This window comes from Orycteropus afer, unplaced genomic scaffold (assembly GCF_000298275.1).
Source record: "Orycteropus afer afer isolate SDZICR_OR568_19922 unplaced genomic scaffold, OryAfe1.0 scaffold00042, whole genome shotgun sequence".
NCBI classification, from domain to species: domain Eukaryota; kingdom Metazoa; phylum Chordata; class Mammalia; order Tubulidentata; family Orycteropodidae; genus Orycteropus; species Orycteropus afer.
The window spans coordinates 4606995-4624249 of NW_006921629.1; the positions used below are offsets into that span (position 1 = coordinate 4606995).

A 17255-nucleotide genomic window follows, 5' to 3' on the forward strand; every position below is an offset into this window, starting at 1 on the left:
AGGAGTCTCCTCCAGAGCTTTCAGAGGGAACATGTCCCTGCCGCTGACACCTTGATTTCAGACTCCCAGGCTCTGGACTGTGAGAGAACAAGTATCTGTTGTTTCAAGCTTCCCAGTCCATAATTTATGGCAGCCCTATGAAACTAATGTACAAGCTCTGTGTTATGGCTGAGGAAACTGAGGCTCAGAGAGATTGAGAGTAAATTGTCCAAGGCTGCATTTAATGGCCAAAGTGGAGTCTGAACAGTTCTTTCTGTGTGACTCCATTGTTCATCTCCTCACTCTGCCTCCTGTTCAGCAATCTAGAAAGGCCCACTCAGAAAAGCTCCCACTGTGCTCAGTGTTAGTCCTACATTGGGGGTCCTCTATTCTGATCCTGGTCTCAAAAGTTGGCTCCAAACTCATATTCAATGTGTCCCACATCCAGTGGACCCATCCAGGCAGGTAGGAGCTGGCCTCAGCACTTGCCTGGAGTTGGCTCTTTCCCTCATCCCTGAAGGTTTTATTTTGGGCACAGCACTATAACATTCAACCACCTGACTCTGACCTTGGAGGTCCTGGTCCTGCACCTGGTATCACGCCTTGGTCTCTGCTACCTGCAAACCTGGGCATCCTCCAATACCATTTTTGCTAGGCAGCCCTCAGCATGTGGGGTCCTCATTTCAGAAGCCTCTTCACCCAGTCCTGACCACAGGGCCCAACCCTGACTTAGCCGGATCCCAAAAGGTATGTGTGGGCCGAAGCAACCTCCAGGATCTTAAGCCTCTTTCAGCGATAGAAAGTACTCATGTGTTTAGGGTCCAGATGAGGCACCAACCACAGGTGGAGAAGAGGTTTCAGAGCTGCCAGAACGAGAAACCAAGTTAACCCTCTTCTAGTTCTAGGGTGTCTCAGCCAGAAGGGACCTTGGAAAGTGTCAACACAGGCATCCTTTTTTTTTTTTTTCTTCTAATCTTCATTTCTATTTAAGATAGTTATCTAAGTGTACTTGATCTTCATTTTAAGTTAAACACTTAAAGTTGGTTATTTCTCCATTTTTTCTGTCCCCAATGCTTCTCTGACCATGTTTTTTTTTTTCCTTTTAAAGTTTTTTTTTTAATTGTGGGAAAAAATACACATAACAAAACAATTGCCATTTCAACATTTTTCACATGTACAATTCAGCGACATCAATTATGTTTATCATGTTACATATTCATCATAACTCTATTTCCAAAATTTTCCACCACCTTTAACAGAAATTCAGTGCCTAGAAACTTTGGTCTTTATATGTTTGCCTATTCTAGCTCTTTCAATAAATGGTATCATACAATATCCGTCCTTCTGTGACTGACTTATTTTACTAAGCATTATGTCTTCAAGGTTCATTCAAGTTGTAGCATGTATCAGAACTTCATTTATCTTTATGACTGATAACACGTGTATCGTAAATAGTGTTCCTTTGCAGGTATGAACTTGCACATATTTGGAAAAATAGTTTAAAGGTTTATGATAAACAAATCATTGGCAATGGTAACACTGGGGCCTGTCAGTTCAGTGGGTTATGGTACTGGAGAAAAGGGAAAAAAATCTAGTCTTGCCTGCTGTGACCTCAGCCTGTGACTTTCTCTTTCTGGCCTCAGTTTCTCCTCAGTACCATGAAGGAGGAGTAAAGATGCCCTGTAAGGAGCGCTGGCCCCCCAGCTGTTACACTCTCTGCTGCGGCTCCCAAACAGACTTCTTGACTCTAGCTCCAAAAACTCTTTCTTTCTTTTTTTTTTTTAACTTTTATTATAGTGAAAATATACACACCAAGACATTCACTAACTTAACAACTTCCACATTTACAGCTCAGGGACAATGATGACATTTTTCATTTTGTGCCACCATTATTGACAGCCTTTTCCAAAATATTCTACGACCATTAGCATAAACTCAATGCCCCACAAACAAAAGCTTCCCCCCACCCCCAGAACCACTAATAATCTTTGGTATATCTATATCTATATCTATAAAAATCTACTTCCCTTCCCCTCCCACCCCTGGTAACCAACAAAGAAAGTTTTGTTCCACATAAAAACTTTCCCTTGACTTCCAAAAACTACTTCTTGACTTCAAAGCCCCAAAGGCAAGCTCTGGGTCCTCCCAGACACAGAAACCATGAAGCAAAGGAAAGAAGACCATGAAGAGCAAGGCGGGCTGCAGAGGTTCTCCCCCACCCCCTCCAGACACAAGGGGCCTGGGGCCGGGGTAATCCGGCTCAGGGAGGGCCCCACCCCACCCCTCACCTGCTCCACACAGTCTGGGATCTCAGGTGCGCATGGCAGTGTCCCTGCACTCTCCACGGACAGCACGTCCTTCAGCAGTTCCTCACACCCTGTGCATGGACAGACAGACAGCAAAAGATCAGAGCCTCAGCCTGGCATGCAGCTTTGGTTCTGACTCATGGTCACTATGGGCCTTGGGTAAGAAGGTCCATGGGGAGGAATGTAGCCTTATTCAGAATTTCGTATCATAAGATGCATCAGTTGTTAATCTAAAGCTAAACTGTTCACGTTTCTCTAAGTGTAACACTTGCACTGCTTATACCCCCTACACTGAGTCTAGCAAAATAAGTCATGCCACTGAAAGCCAATATGTAATGTTTCCAACCCCCAAAAACAAAGATTGGACTTATAAAGATAGTGATAATAAACCAAACCAAAGCCCACTGCTATCAAGTTGATTCTGACTTATAGAGACCCTTTACGACAGAGCAGAACAGCCCCATAGAGTTGCCAAGGCTATAACTCTTTACTACCCCATCTTTGTTCCAGGGAGGGGCTGGTGGGTTCGAACCACTGACCTTTTGGTTAGCTGCCAAATGCTTTAACCACTACACCACTAGAGCTCCTTTGATACAGATAATAAAAGGCAATAATAATGAAAACTGAAAAATAAAAAAGATATTTGACTTATGTCAGAACCGACTGACAGAATCATCGGAATGGAACCTTACCATAAACTAGGAAGCTCTGGTAGTGTAGTGCCTAAGGCATTTGACTGCTAACCAGAAGGCTGGTGGTTTATACTCGCCAGCCAATCCTTGGAAGGAAGGTTGGGCAATCTACTTCCGTAGTGATACCGCCTTGGCAACCCAAGGAAGGGTCACTGTGAGTTGGGTCTGACTCCACGGCAATGGTTGCGTTTGTACCTGTGTAGTGGCCTGCTTGTGTCATACCTCCAACCCCACGTCTCACTTCCCTTGGCCCCTTGCTTCTACTAACATACTTCCCACCTTCTCAGGACCTTGAAATACCCGAAAGAGAAGGATTCTTCCTGATCTGACCCACACAGGACAGGGAAACATGGCTTCCTTCACAGATAACAGGAATAATCTGGCTCTCCTAGAAGTAAACCATGTTTTCTCTTTGCAGCTGGGGGGAGGCCTTAGTAAGCCCACTTGGCTGGTGACCTAAGCCACTTTCTGCAGACAAGCAGCTTAGCAGTAAGAGCGACCATATTCTGACTCCCATGTCTCTCTCACAACTGGCCTCTAAATTTAGGAGAAAAGACAGAGAGGCATTTTATATTGACCCACTATAAGGGGCGTGGGGCAGGGAGGAAAGGAAGGAATTAGGAGGAGTTAGAAGGAGAAGAGAAGGAGGGGACAAATAAATGAAACTAAAAAGGGAAGTAGATGGGTGACCAACTCATCCTAGTTTGTTCAGGACTATCTTGGTTTTAAAACAGGAAAGTCCTATGTCCTGGGAAATTCCTCCATCATAGGCAAACTGGGATGGTCAGTCACCTTAGAGGGAGAAGGAGAAGGAGAAGGAGAAGGAGAAGGAGGGAGGGAGAGAAAAAAAGGAGAGGAAACCAAAGTAAAGAGGGAACGCCTGTCTGTCAGGAGCAGACAATGAGAAGGGCAGAAATGACCATCCCTGAATCCTGTGTGTCCAGACATCCCTGACTCCAGGAGTGGGACTCTGTGGCAGAGGTACAGAGAGACCCTCAGCCTCTCCATGGATGGGGCATCTGCAGGAGCCCAAGTCCTTCCCTTGCAGCTCCTACGTGTAACTGGGGGTAGGGCCCACTTCCAGGCCCATCCTGAGACCCTCATGGGGAGAAATCAGCTTGGACTCAAGTTGTGCCAGCCTCCTCAGCTGGACAAAATCCTGAGTGAGCCCCTGGCCTCGTTGCACCCAGAAGACCTCACCTTTCATGGCGAACACTCCCCGGCAAAAGTCCTTGAAGTTGATTCTCCCAAGGTCGTTGGGATCCAAATATTTCACAAGCTTTTCTACCTGTGGGAAGAAAGGAGGAACAGGTGTGAAGGCTCCAAAGACACCTTGGAAGGCCCACGGGTCAGAGGCTTGGATGGAGGGAAGGATCATCATTCAAGCCAAGACCACACTAGCGGTCCCCTCCTAGCCCTTCTCCTCCCTAAATCAGCACTGAGTCCCCACGTTGTGGGGCCACTGTATTCAACAGACAATGCGAGTGAGGAAAAGCAAACCAACAGTGGCTCAGAGAACACGCATTTGTTTGGACTGAATCTTTTCCCCCTCCTTCCTTCTCCAAGCCCTTTCCCACAAAGACTCATTGAAAGTGAACGATCAGTTGATCTTTTAAAAGACTGGATTCTTTCATACAAAAATAAATACAAACACATTTCAGGAAATCTAGAAAAGAGAACGACACAAAAACCCCGCATTTCCTTAAAAAGACATGGTTTTAAGCATATTGTTTTTGATTTTCTATTTTATAGTCTGGAGAGACAGGAGGAAATGTCATATAGTACTTGAGTAAATTATTTAAAATTACAAATTAAATAAGATTTAAGGCAAAACCAATTGTGATGAAGATAGTGGCTACGTGCTCCATGCACAGAATGGTGCAGGAGGGTGAGGGCACCGAGGCTGCATCTGAGGGGCTGATCATGCTCTATCCCCGAGTGATGCAAATGGTTAATGCGCTTGGCAGCTAACCAAAAGGTTCAAACCACCCAGAGGGGCCCTGGAAAACAAGCCCTGGCAATCTTATTCCAAAAACATCAACCACTGAAAACACTGAGCTGTTATATTATGGAGATTGCAATCAATGTCATAAAACAAAATGTGTATGAATGGAAAATAAATTAGCTCTGTAAACTTTTACCCAAAAAAAAAAAAAAAAAAATGATTATAGTCTAGGAAAGAAGCTGTGGTGGTATAGTGCTTCAGGCATATGACTGCTAACCAGAAGGGTGGCCGTTCAAACCCACCAGCCACTGCTCAGAAGGAAGAGTGGGCAGTCTAGGAAACCTTATGAGGCAGTTCAACTCTGTCCTATGAGTGGCTATGAGTCAGAATCAACTCGACAGCACACAACAACAGATTTGAAATAACAGAAAACAGAATAACAGAAAATATCAGTGTCTTGTGAGTAATGAAGGTAAGTTCTGACTTGTAAAAATTTTGTTACATTTTTTGTATGTGTAAACTAGGTCACAAGGAGCTCTGGTGGCATAGTGCCTAAGGCATTTGACTGCTAACCAGAAGGCTGGCGGTTCAAACCCACCCGCCACTCCTCGGAAGGAAGACTGGGCAATCTACTTCTGTAGAGATACTGCCTCAGAAACCCAAGGAGGGCTCGCTATAAGTCAGAATCAACTTGACAGTAGTGAGTTAAACTAGGTCACAATGTAAAATGTATTTTCAACTAGGGGCCATTAACTTCCCTTGCTTCGATCTTGTGCTCCTATGAATGATCCATTGATTTTAATTCAACTTCTCATGTAAAGAGGTGGCATTAATCAGGAAATGCAAGAACTCAGTCTGCTTGAGAGCTGTGTTTCTCATGGTGAATTAATACAGCGGGCATTCTGATTTAAAGAAGAAAACCCTGTGGAGCACAGTTCTGCTCTGACACACATGGGTCACCACGAGTTGGAGCTGACTCCACAGCAACTGGTTTTTGGTTTGGATGATGTTCTGTATCTTACCTACATGTTAGTTACGATGAAAACTCCTTGAGCTATAAACTAAGGGCCAGTGTTCTATATGTACATTGTTCTCTAATAATAAAAAAAATAAACTCATAAATAAAGTTTCAGTCCAAAGGAGATAGTCACTCCTGATGTTGGGAAGGCTCTCCCCAACTTAACCAAGCACCATGCTGCACAGTGTGTGCAAGCTACATCTTTAATAGTTGTAAAATATTCTGCCCAGAGGACATAACATGATTTACTTAATTACCCCTAATAGTTGTGCATTTTGGTTACTTCCAAATTTTTGCTACTACAACTTATTTTTTGGAGGCTTCTACAGCTGTGTTGATGGCTAGCTGATTTCTTAACCTCTCATTTACCTTTTTCATGGCCAACACTCCTCCTCAGTCACTAAGTCCTTTGTTCACACTGGGGATCCAGTCATCACCATTGCTGGCCCCTCCTCCAATATCACTCAATCAAACATACCACTCCCTGACCACATCCTTCCTCCCTTCCCATCCACTGCACACGGTTCTTCAGCATAATTGGAACTGGTTCTCTTACCCACATGCAGTCCACACCCAAATACCATATCCTGAAACTACTTTCTTTTCCACATCCCTCCTAGGACTACCCTGGTCACAGCCACCATCATTTCCTCCCTAGACTACACAAATCTCTTAATTCATCTCCCCTCTCTTCCACTTTCAGTCGCAATTTATTCTCCACTCCAACTAGCCCATGTCATCCACTCCCCTGCTTAAAACTTTCCATTAAATCCAAATCCACAACATGGCCTATGGCCATGATCTTACATGATCCAGACCCTTCAGCACCATCTTCTCCTGCCCTCTCTGTTACTCACTGTGCTCCAGCCACAAGCAAGCTACATAAGCTCTTTCCTCTTCAGGGCCTTTGGACATACTGTTCTCTCCATCTCAAATATCTGTTCTCCCCATTCAACACCTGGCAATGTCCATCCACCCTTCAGGTCTCCATTTGCACCTTGATTAAATGCTCCTCCCCAGAGAGCCCTGTCTTGACTGTCTCCTCTAATTAGGACCCACCCTGTTGTAACCCTCTCTTGCTGCACCCTATACTTTTCCTTCTAATCAGTTGTTGCAATTTTTAATTAAATGTTTATATAAATACTTGATTAATTTGTGCCTTCCCCTCTAGAATGTAAGCTCCCTGCAAGAACTGAGTCTGTTTTGATCACCACTGTACACTTGGCAGCTCACACCAGGAATGGCACATACCAAATCAAACTTACTGCTGTGGAGTTGGATCCAACTCACAGCAACCCCTCCTTGGGTTTCCAAGGCGTATCACTACAGAAGTAAATTGCCTAATCTTCCTTCCAAGGAGTGGCTGGTGGATTTGAACCACCAGCCTTCTGGTTAGTAGTCTGATACCTTAGGCACTATGCTACCAGAGCTCCATGACTGGCACAGAGAAGCTTCATAAATATTTAATGAATAAATGAAAATAAATTATCTTAAAACATGCATATATTTTTAAAAATTTTTATTGTGATTTGGGTGAAAGTTTCTATAGCAAATTCACTTTCCATACAGCAGCTCACACACACAGTCTCATGACACTGACTACAATTTCCCACAATGCAACAGCTCGCCTCCCACTTCCTCCCCATAGTTACTTCTTCCATGTGTCCTTCTTTCCCATACACACCTGCCCCCTAAGCTGTCTCCTGTGCATACACAGCCCTTCTATTCTCCCATGATTGATCGCTCCAAGGAGTGTTATCTACCTAATGTAAATGTTCAGCTCATATGCCTGTCTTTTGTTTGGCTGGAAGCCACAGGAGTGGGTTCAATTCCAGACCTGAAGGGCAGCTAGGGGCCATAGTCTCAGGGGTTCCATCAGGCTCTATCAGACCAGCAAATCTGGTCCCCCCCCCTTTTTTTTTTCAATGATTTTGAGTTTCCTTCCACATTGTTCTCCCACTCTGTCCAGGATCTCCTACACAGATCTCCTGCCAAGTGGTTGACAGTGGTAGCCGCGCACAATCTAGTTCTTCCGGTCTCATAGTCATATAGGCTGAGAAAACATCCATATTTTTAAGGTTCTTGATACCAATTGCCAAACCAGTCTCTGTAAAGTAAGTCTTCATGTAGAGCAACCTACTTGAAACTTAACTGCCCTGGATATTTTTTTCCTAGATGTTGGCTATGGCCAATTTTGAAAAAACTGCATTTTCTAATTAATTGGAACCATTTTTTCTTAATCAACACCTGAAACTCAGCTTCTTGATATTTCCTCCTAACATCTGTTTCTAAATCATCCTGTACTTTAGTGGCCTCCCCTCCACAGCACATGCCAACTTCCATTCATTCAATCATCCAATATGTGAGAATTGAGCACCTCTTTTATGCTGAGTACTTTGCAGTAGCTGCTGGCCCAGCTGGCTAACCACACACATGACCGACACATACATGCACAGACACACATGCACACACTCTCATATTCAGCATCTTCTTCTCTCCTTCCCAGTATCCACCGTCTGCAGCATCAGTCTCTAAAGCACAGCTGGGCAAGAAGGAGAACATCCCCAGAATCCATCCAGGGCTGGGTTGCAGAGGGCCCCAGAAAAGTAAACGGGACAATGGGTATTAATCCACTTTGGAAACTGTAGAGAACAGAAGGTATGAAAGGGATTACTGTTATGTTGCTGTTGTTAACATTGTGTGGTCAGACATCCCCTCCACCACATCACAGATGGGGGAGTCATCTATTCCCAAGGACACTTTTCCAGGGTGGCACCTGAATGGGAAGTTGAGCAGTGGACATGGGAATGCCCCCATCATGGTCACCTCTCCTCCTGCCCCTGAGCTCTGGGTTTTGTGCTGTCACCTGTATGCCAGCTGATCCTGCTTTTCCACTGCAGTGTGAGTCTGGGGGTACACTGTCCTTTCTATATAACCTTGTCCCTAGTGGGTTTTCACAAAAGGCCTGTGGAATTTCAGAGAAGGAGAAAGGTGGCTTTCTGCCAGCTACTGCCCTGGTTACAGCCTCCTCAGCATCGAGGCTGCCAGCCCCCCTCTTTTCCTCCTGGCCATCCGACAGTCTCTGACAACGCCAGGCAATGACGTGGCTTCTGAGAATAGCAATGCCCAAGTGCCACCTGCAGGGCTGTAGGGGAGCCCACCCACAACCCCAGCTGGGGTCCCACCTCCTATCCTCCTGCCCTTGTCACTAGTGTTACAGGGACTCTATGAATGCAGAGATAGACCATGGGCACCCTATACTCCCAGCCTCCCAGCACTGGTGCTCATTTCTCCAATCCTCTCCAAGGTCAGGGGCTATGCCTTTATTATCTCTGATGCAAGTCAAGGACAGAGTCTGTCACAGAGAGTTGAATGACTGATAAAAAGCCCCAATCTCAAACCCAAGGAGAGACTCCAGAGTATTGGTCTGGATTCTGTAATCCATGGAGTCCAAACTTCCTGGGGTTGAGAGGCACTGGTGGGCCAGGCAGTCCAACTCCACACCTCCAGGAAAAGCCATCCTGGAGCAGAGATGTGGGGAGTGCTGTTGCGACAGACAGAGACGACATTCTGAGGGCTCCCTGAATGTGCCCCTGAGCTGTGGTCCCAGCTGCAGCCTGGGGCTGCAACCTTCCTTCTCTATAACTGCTCCCACAGGGTTCTTCAAAGAGTGGAGGTGCCCATGGGTAATGGGTGTCAAGTGTCATGTAACCTGCCATACACACTGTTAAAAAAACATTCAGGATTACTGTATACTCATAATAATAAATACCTAGTATTTTCAATAAATACCATAAATGTAGGCTCAATGATTTTTTAAATAAACAATACCAACATAACTTAAAGGAGCCCTGGTGATACAGTTAGCTTGGCTGGTAAGTGAAAGGTCAGCAGTTCAAACCCACCAGCTGCTCTGAGGGAAAATTATGTGGGAGTCTGCTTCTGTAAAGATTATAGCTTTGGAAACTCTATGGGACAATTCTACTCTGTCCCATAGGGTTGCTATGAGTCAGAATCAACTCAATGTCACGTACCACCACCAACAGCATACCTGATAAGGTGGTATCAATAATACTACTGGGTTCGTGGAGGGCTTGCCATGCCACTAAACTCCAGACAACATAGTCCCATTTAATTCTCACAATTTTAATAGCAGCAACTATTATAATCCTTGCTTTTATAGTTGAGGAAACTGACACTCAGAGAGGTTAAGACATTTAGACAAAGTCACCCTAGTGGTAGTAAGTATTTCTTCTTCTCTCTGTCCCCATGCCCCAAAACAACACAAATCATTTTACAGTTTTGAAAGTTAGAAGTCTGAAAATGGGCCTTGCTGTTGTTGTCGTTGTTATGTGCCGTTGAGTCAGACCCGACTCATAGTGACCCCTCCTTGGGTTTCCAAGGCAGTATCACTACGGAAGTAGATTGCTCCATCTTCCTTCCGAGGAGTGGCTGGTGGGTTTGAACTGCCAGCCTTCTGGTTAGCAGTCAAGTGCCTTTAGGCACTACGCTACCAGAGCTCCCGAAAATGGGCCTTATAGGGTTAAAATCAAAGTGTCAGCAGGGCTGAATTCTTTCTAGAAGCTCTAGGGGAGAATCTGTTTCCTTGACTTTTCCAGTTTCTTGAGGCTTCATGCATCCCTTGACTCAGGGCCTTTTTCCATCCTCAAAGCACATCACTCCAATCTCTGCTTCCATTGTCACATCTCCTTTTCCTCTCCTCCTCCTGCTTCCTCTTACAAGGACCCCTGTGATTAGATTGGGCCCAACTGGATAACCCAAGACAATTTCCCCATCTCAAGATCCTCAACTTAATTACACCAGCGAAGTCCCTTTCACCACATAAGGTAACATAATCTCAGGTTTGGAGATTAGGACATCTACATCTTTGTTGTTGTTGTTATGTGCTGTTGAGAAAAACCCGACTCATAGTAGGATTGCCCAACCTTCCTTCCGAGGAGTGGCTGGTGGGTTTGAACCGCCAGCCGTCTGGTTAGCAGGCAAGTGTCTTAGCCACTATGCTACCAGAGCTGCCATCTACATCTTTAGGTGGGCATTATTCTGTCTACCACACCCACCAAGGGCCACTCTCCTCACTAAATGGCCATCTATGAGTTGGTCATGGCAATGGACAGTGAGACCTGAAAGAAAAGGTCCACTGAGTGAGCAGCATGTACCTACCATACTCTTGGATGCTCCCTTGCCAGGGTCTGCAGAAGGATGTATCAAAAAGCAAAAGGTCAGAACAAAAGGAGCTGGTTGGCCAGCCACAGAGTTCAGAGTTGGGCAGAGTTAGAAGCAGTAGAGAAGGCATTCAGTCTGGTAACTATGTCTTGAATCCTGTTCTCTCCTTGACTCCAGAGTATCAGCCACTGCCTTCTCCTGCCCTTCAGCGCCCCCAGCCATGCAAGTGATCTGACTTTAGGCCAGTGATAGGCTCTTCCAGTGTTCTCTACAATGAAGTGTTGGGTCAATGCCCCCTTCCCCTTGCCATGCGTATCAAAGGAGTTTCCCCACCATGAGTGGGACTTACCACCTTGATCCCAAAAGGTCTCGACTTTGCAGTCCTTCCTGGTCATTCATCAGATAATCTGCAGCTGTCACCTGATGCGTCACAGTCCCACACAATGGGAGAGCCTGAGAGTTTAGAACTGTCAGCAGACCCAACCCTTCAGTTTATCCACAGGAAAGCCAAGTCCCAGACATAGGACAGTCACACAGTGAGGAGTGTGTGGTCCAGCAGAAAACTCCCTCACATGGCCTCAGTGGTGAGCCTGGGCCGCAGCAAAAGGAGCTGGGGGTCTGCCTACTGGGGCCCACACCACACGTGGCTAGGCAGCCCTGGACCCCTGCTTGGCTCCCAGGCAAGGAGAGAATGGTGTGCTGGGCCTGGCAGGGACTTCAGCAGCAGCTGCTGTCCCTGAAGCACACACAGCTGGGCCTCCGCCGGCTGCCAGGAAAAGGGATTGTTTCACTGGCAGTCAAATATTGATCTTTCCTTTTCTGGGCCACACAATTACCAGGCTTCCCCTTCTATTTCTGTTGCCTTTCTCCTCCTCCTCACGATAATTACCCCCACTCATTCCTCCTGGGTCACATCTCTCCAAGCTCAGACTAGACAATGTTAAAAGCTTTGCTGTCGGTGCCCTCTGGTTACCAGCCCAGCCTCCCATGCCTCCCTAATTTCAAGACCTACAAGCCATAGAACTCAGCTATTCATTTAACTCTCTGAACTGCCTTTTCTAAACAACAGAGATAAGCTGCCTTATCTTGATGTTGTGAGGCTCAGCCTGGCACAGGAAGGTATCTACTAAGTGTTGTGATTAGTTGTTGTCTAGTCAACTCTGATTCATGGCGACCGCATGTTTGCTCAAGAGACATTGGTGGGAACACTGAGGTACAGAGTATGGAATGGGGACTTGTCCCCTTAGGCTAGAGGGTTAGGGGACATTTGGAGCAACAGGAACTCCCAGACCAGTTGAACCATCTTTAGCTGGAATTTCGCCAGGTGAGAGGGCAGCAGGGAAGGATGAGGCAGGCAGAAAGAGGGAGCAGGGGAAGGAAAGAGGAGGAGCTCACAAAGGCAAGTGGCCTGGGGTGAGTGGAGAACAGAGATGGGAAGAAGGGTGTCATCAAGAGATGAGGCCTTGGGACAAAATAAGGAGAAGGAGAGTCAGGAACAGGAGGAGGAAATGGAGTATGTGGCTAATTGCCTCCATGAACTGCCTCCTTTGTCATAAGACCAGAAGAATTGAACGTTTTCATCAAAGATTCTTCCATAGAATCTTTGATCAAAAAGGGGAAACATGCAGAAAGAACCGTACATTCTAATGGAATCCAGCCTTTCTGGACCCACTGAGGCTGGATGAACTCCTGAAACTATTGCTCTAAGATAATTTTTAAACCTTAAACCCACCAGCTACTCCTTGGAAGGAAAGTTGGGCAATCCATAGAGACTGCCTCAGAAACCCAAGGAGGGGTCACTATGAGTCGGAAATGACTCGACAGCAGTGAGTTTGGGTTTCTTTGGTTTTAAACCAAATCTACCCCCTAAAGTGTTCTTAAAATCAACCAACAGGTTAGCTTATTAGTAAAGAATGTCTGCCTTGAGCACTGTGTTCCTTTAAAGAACTACCAATGTAGGATCAGACTGACAACAGCAACTGCAGAGTTTAAACAGGAAGCTTAAGGGTTGTTGTTGTTATGTGCTGTCGAGTAGCCTCCGACTCATAGCGACCCCTCCTTGGGATTCCGAGGTGATATCTCTACGGAAGTAAATTGCCCAGTCTTCCTTCCGAGGAGTGGTTGGTGGCTCTGAACCACCAACCTTCTACCTATGTAGGATCAAACCAACATCAGCAACTGCAAGTTTAGACAGGAAGCTTAGGGTGCAATGAGTGTGTATTAACAGGGGAGGAACAACTCAGAAAAGAAGGGTGAGAATGGCTGCACAACTTGGAAAATGTTATTGATGTCATGGAATTATACACATGGAAATTATTGAACTGGTGTATATTCAGCTGTGTATCTTTTCAATAGCAAGAAAAATAAGAAAGAAAAAAAAAGGTGAGACCAGAGAGAGAGAGGAAAAGGGGTCTTGCAAATTGTGAGGACTGGACTTTATTCTGAAGACTTGGGGAGCCATTAACAACAGCAATAATAAGAACTACCTTAGCTCAGTTGAAGAGTATACTTGCGTAGTGTCAGGCATTATTTTAAGCATTTTATGTATATCAGCCCTTTCAATCCTCCCAATAGCTTCATAAAATAGTTGCTATCATTTCTGCCTTACAGCAGGTCTTATCTCCCGGCAGGTAAGACTGGAATCCAAACTCTTTCCAGTTTCTCCTCTCTCCTCCAGGCAGGTTTCTCCCTTGAGTCCCTCCTTCTGTCACCCCAGGGGGTGCCTGCCCTCTCCTTGGGGCCTCAGGGCAAGATTCTCAAGCTGCTGGTTTACCCACTTTCCCAGGTGGCCCAGCTGCCTGACATCAAGGCACAAGTGGTGCCCTGTACTCGGGAGCCCCTTCTCGCCGCCGGGTCCAAAAGGCATAAAATGGTGGGCGTTGGGGAGACAGCCATGACCCTCTCTATTAATCCTCAGGCGCCAATCAAGAGCCTCAGTTAAACCTCAAGAAGGGACGAGAGAGCAGTTTCCAAAGTGTCTCTGTACCCCAGGCCAGGCAGGGGGGCATCCTGGGTGCAGCCGGTCCTCGCCCCACTCTGAAGCCCACTGCCCTTCGTGTGCAGGCCACACGCGTGGAATCCGTCAGACAGGCCTTGTGTTCAGGTGATGTCGCAAAAAGGCCCCAGAGAAGACAGAAGGCTCAGGCTCACGGCCGGCTACATAATTTGTGGAGCCCAGAGAAAAACGAAAATGCCCGCCCCTCGTTCAAAGATTATTAAGAATCCAAGATGGCCACTGCAGAGAATTAAACTCTGTGGTCACACGCCGAAAGCCAGCCCTGCTTGGGCCTCAACACTACTCACCCTGTGGCCATACGCAAGTCTGTTTGCGTCTCTGGGCCTCCTTTTCCTGACTTATAAAGCATTCCCAAACAGCTCAACAGGCCTAGATGCGTAAAGAGGGACCGGAGAGGGAGTTCTGGGAGGAACGGCAGGGGCACCCTCAGAGGCACGAGTCCTGATTGGACCAAGTCATCAGGAGGCCTCACCCTCCTTGCTAGTGATTGGTTTAGGCAAAGGCAGCTGTGCATTTCTGGCCAATGACACATGAGGAGACATCTGCCTGACGCTTCTGGAGAGGTTCTCTTTGATGAAGAGCGGGAAGAAAAAAAGATGACAGAAATGCTCCCCTTCCTTCTGCCCCAGAGCAGATGCCACGTGGTACCTACAAGGCAAGAGCTGAATGGAAAGACTCCGGGTCTTCTGTGATGCCTCCGAGGCCCTGAATGAGCGATCCTTGAGGAGGCCCTTCCTTGGGCCCTCATGTTATAAAAAACATTTTCCTCAGCATTGAAGTTATTTTGCGTCGGTTCCTGGTTCTCAAAAGTTGGAGGGACCCTAACTGATGACGAACTCCTCAAGCCGGCCTTCTCAAAGACCTGCTAGGGTATAAGGCTGTGGCAGAAGGGTGGCTGCGTTAGAGAAGCGGCTCTCTGCACACTAGAGAAGCCGCCGTGCAGCACTGTGGTGCCTTCACCGGTGTTGTCAGGCGTCTGGGAGGACCAGCCTGCACGATGGCTCCGCTCCGTCACATGTCACCAAGCCGCGGCTTCGGGGCAAGGGCTGGACCACAGCTTGAAACTTATAGTAACATTATGAGCCTTCGCCCTACTCCCACCCAGATGTCAGAGTGTCACTGAGAGGGCCTCTCATTCACAGCCTGAGCCTACCCCTGACCAGAATCTCTTAGGCCACCCACTAGGGCTTTGTTTGGTGTCTGAATAGGAATAAAAGTGACAAAGCCTGGGTGGTCTCTGAGGTAGACTGGCCTATGTATCCAACTGTACATCTGTCCATTCCTTCAGCAAACATTTCCCTCAACTTCGCAGCCAGACTTTGTCCTACAGGGAGGGAGACGGCACAAGCCTGGCCCTGGACTTTAAGAAGCTCTCAGGGAAGGGACAGGTGTCCTGATGTTTTTTTTTTTTTTTCTTTTTTTGAGGTTAAATTCACAAGACATAAAACTATTTTAAAGTGAATACTTAAATTGAATTTAGTATATTCACAATAGTGTGCAACCACCACCCTTAATCTAGTTCCAAAACATTTCCACCATCCCAAAATGAAACCCCATATCCATTAAGCAACCATTCCTCATTCCCCCTTTCCCTCAACCCCTGGCAACCACCAATCTGCTTTCTGTCTCAATGAATTTACTTTTTCTGGATATTTCATATAAATGGGATCATACAAAATGTGCCCCTTTGTGTCTGGCTTCTTTATCAACTAGCACAATGTTTCTGAGGTTCATTCACATTGTAGTATGAATCAGTACTTCATTCCTTTTTTTAAAAAATAAACTTCATTCCTTTTTATGGCTGAATAATATTCCATTGTATGTGTACTGACATATTTTTGAGTGAAGAAAAAAAAAAAAAAATAGCCCGAGCAACAGCATAAAGTGTGTGTAGATGACTAGGATACCATCGCATGCCTGGGGACAGTACAAGTGACTCCCAGGACAGAGCTGGGTCCTGTCTACTCTGTAAGGTGGGGAAGATACAGTGTGCACCCAATCTGGGCTTCTGTTGGACCGGACCAGAGTTTCTCCAACTCTAGTGTGCCTGTGAATTGTCTGGACATCTTGTTAAAACGGAGATTCTGATTCAGTACATCTGGGTTAGGGCCTGAGATTTTGCATTTCTAACTGGACCCTGGGCGATGCTGATGTTGCTGCTCCGCAGACCATACTTAGAGTAGGAAGTTTTGTGTGACCTGCAGGGTTTTTTTCCAAGGAGTCCCTAGGTGGAGCACAGTTCTACTCTGAAACATATGGGGTCACTATGTGTCAGAATCAACTCCATGGCAACTGGATTTTGAAGCAGGGGTCTGAGTGGACGTCCACTTGAACTCTAGACAGGAGGAAGACTGGAGGTGGACACTTGGACTAATCTTACCTAACGAAGGAGGGTGCTGACACCAAGGCTGTCCTGGCCTCTGGGGAGTTTCCTGGCATGGTGGCATGGAGTGAACCCCTCAAAGAGAGGGGTACCTGCTTTAGGACATGGCTTTGGAGGGAGGTTGGTGCAGTGTTCAAAACACCACAGCAGGCTTGCACCTTTGAGTCCACCACTGGCTCTGACCTCAGCATTAGGCCCGGTGTCAACATGGCTGATTCTCATGATTCTCAGTTGTTTGAAAGGTGTTGCTTGATTATGGTTGGTTTTAAGTCCATGATTTAGATGGGAATGTTTGCCCATCAAAGGGGAACACTGATCTGCAAGAGCTGGGAACGCTCACCAATGCTCCCTCACAGGCCGTGATCCCCACCCCTCCCCCCTCCAAAACTGGCCTGATTCCCCATTATAATCACCCAGGTTAACTGAGATTTAGCTACAAAAACAGAGCAAACATGACTCCAGCCAGAAATTCCAATGTCAACACAACAAAAGGTGGCAAATGAGAAAGGCTACTAGCTCTGAGGACTCCCTTGTGGGATTTCTAAATTAGGAAGAGAAGAACAGCCTCGCCACAAACTCATCATGAGACCCTGGACCTCTCTGAGCCTCAGTGTTTTCACCTGTGAAATGGTACCTCCTATAGGAGCTCTGGTAGCATAGTGGCTAAAGCACTTGACTGCTAACCAGAAGGCTGGCAGTTCAAACCCACCAGCCACTCCTCGGAAGGAAGGT

At 46.5% G+C, this 17255-nt stretch overlaps 1 protein-coding gene across 1 annotated transcript in view; it reads right to left on the reverse strand.

The window, feature by feature from the left end:
* Positions 1-17255, reverse strand: part of RAB11FIP4 (RAB11 family interacting protein 4) — a gene marked incomplete at its 5' end in the record, with an annotated part of 152598 nt that overhangs the window by 105701 nt on the left and 29642 nt on the right. Inside the window, 2 exons of the mRNA XM_007937341.2 lie at positions 2268-2356; positions 4178-4265. Of these exons, the coding sequence (XP_007935532.2) occupies positions 2268-2356; positions 4178-4265 (177 nt within the window). The remainder of the gene's footprint in view (positions 1-2267; positions 2357-4177; positions 4266-17255) is intronic.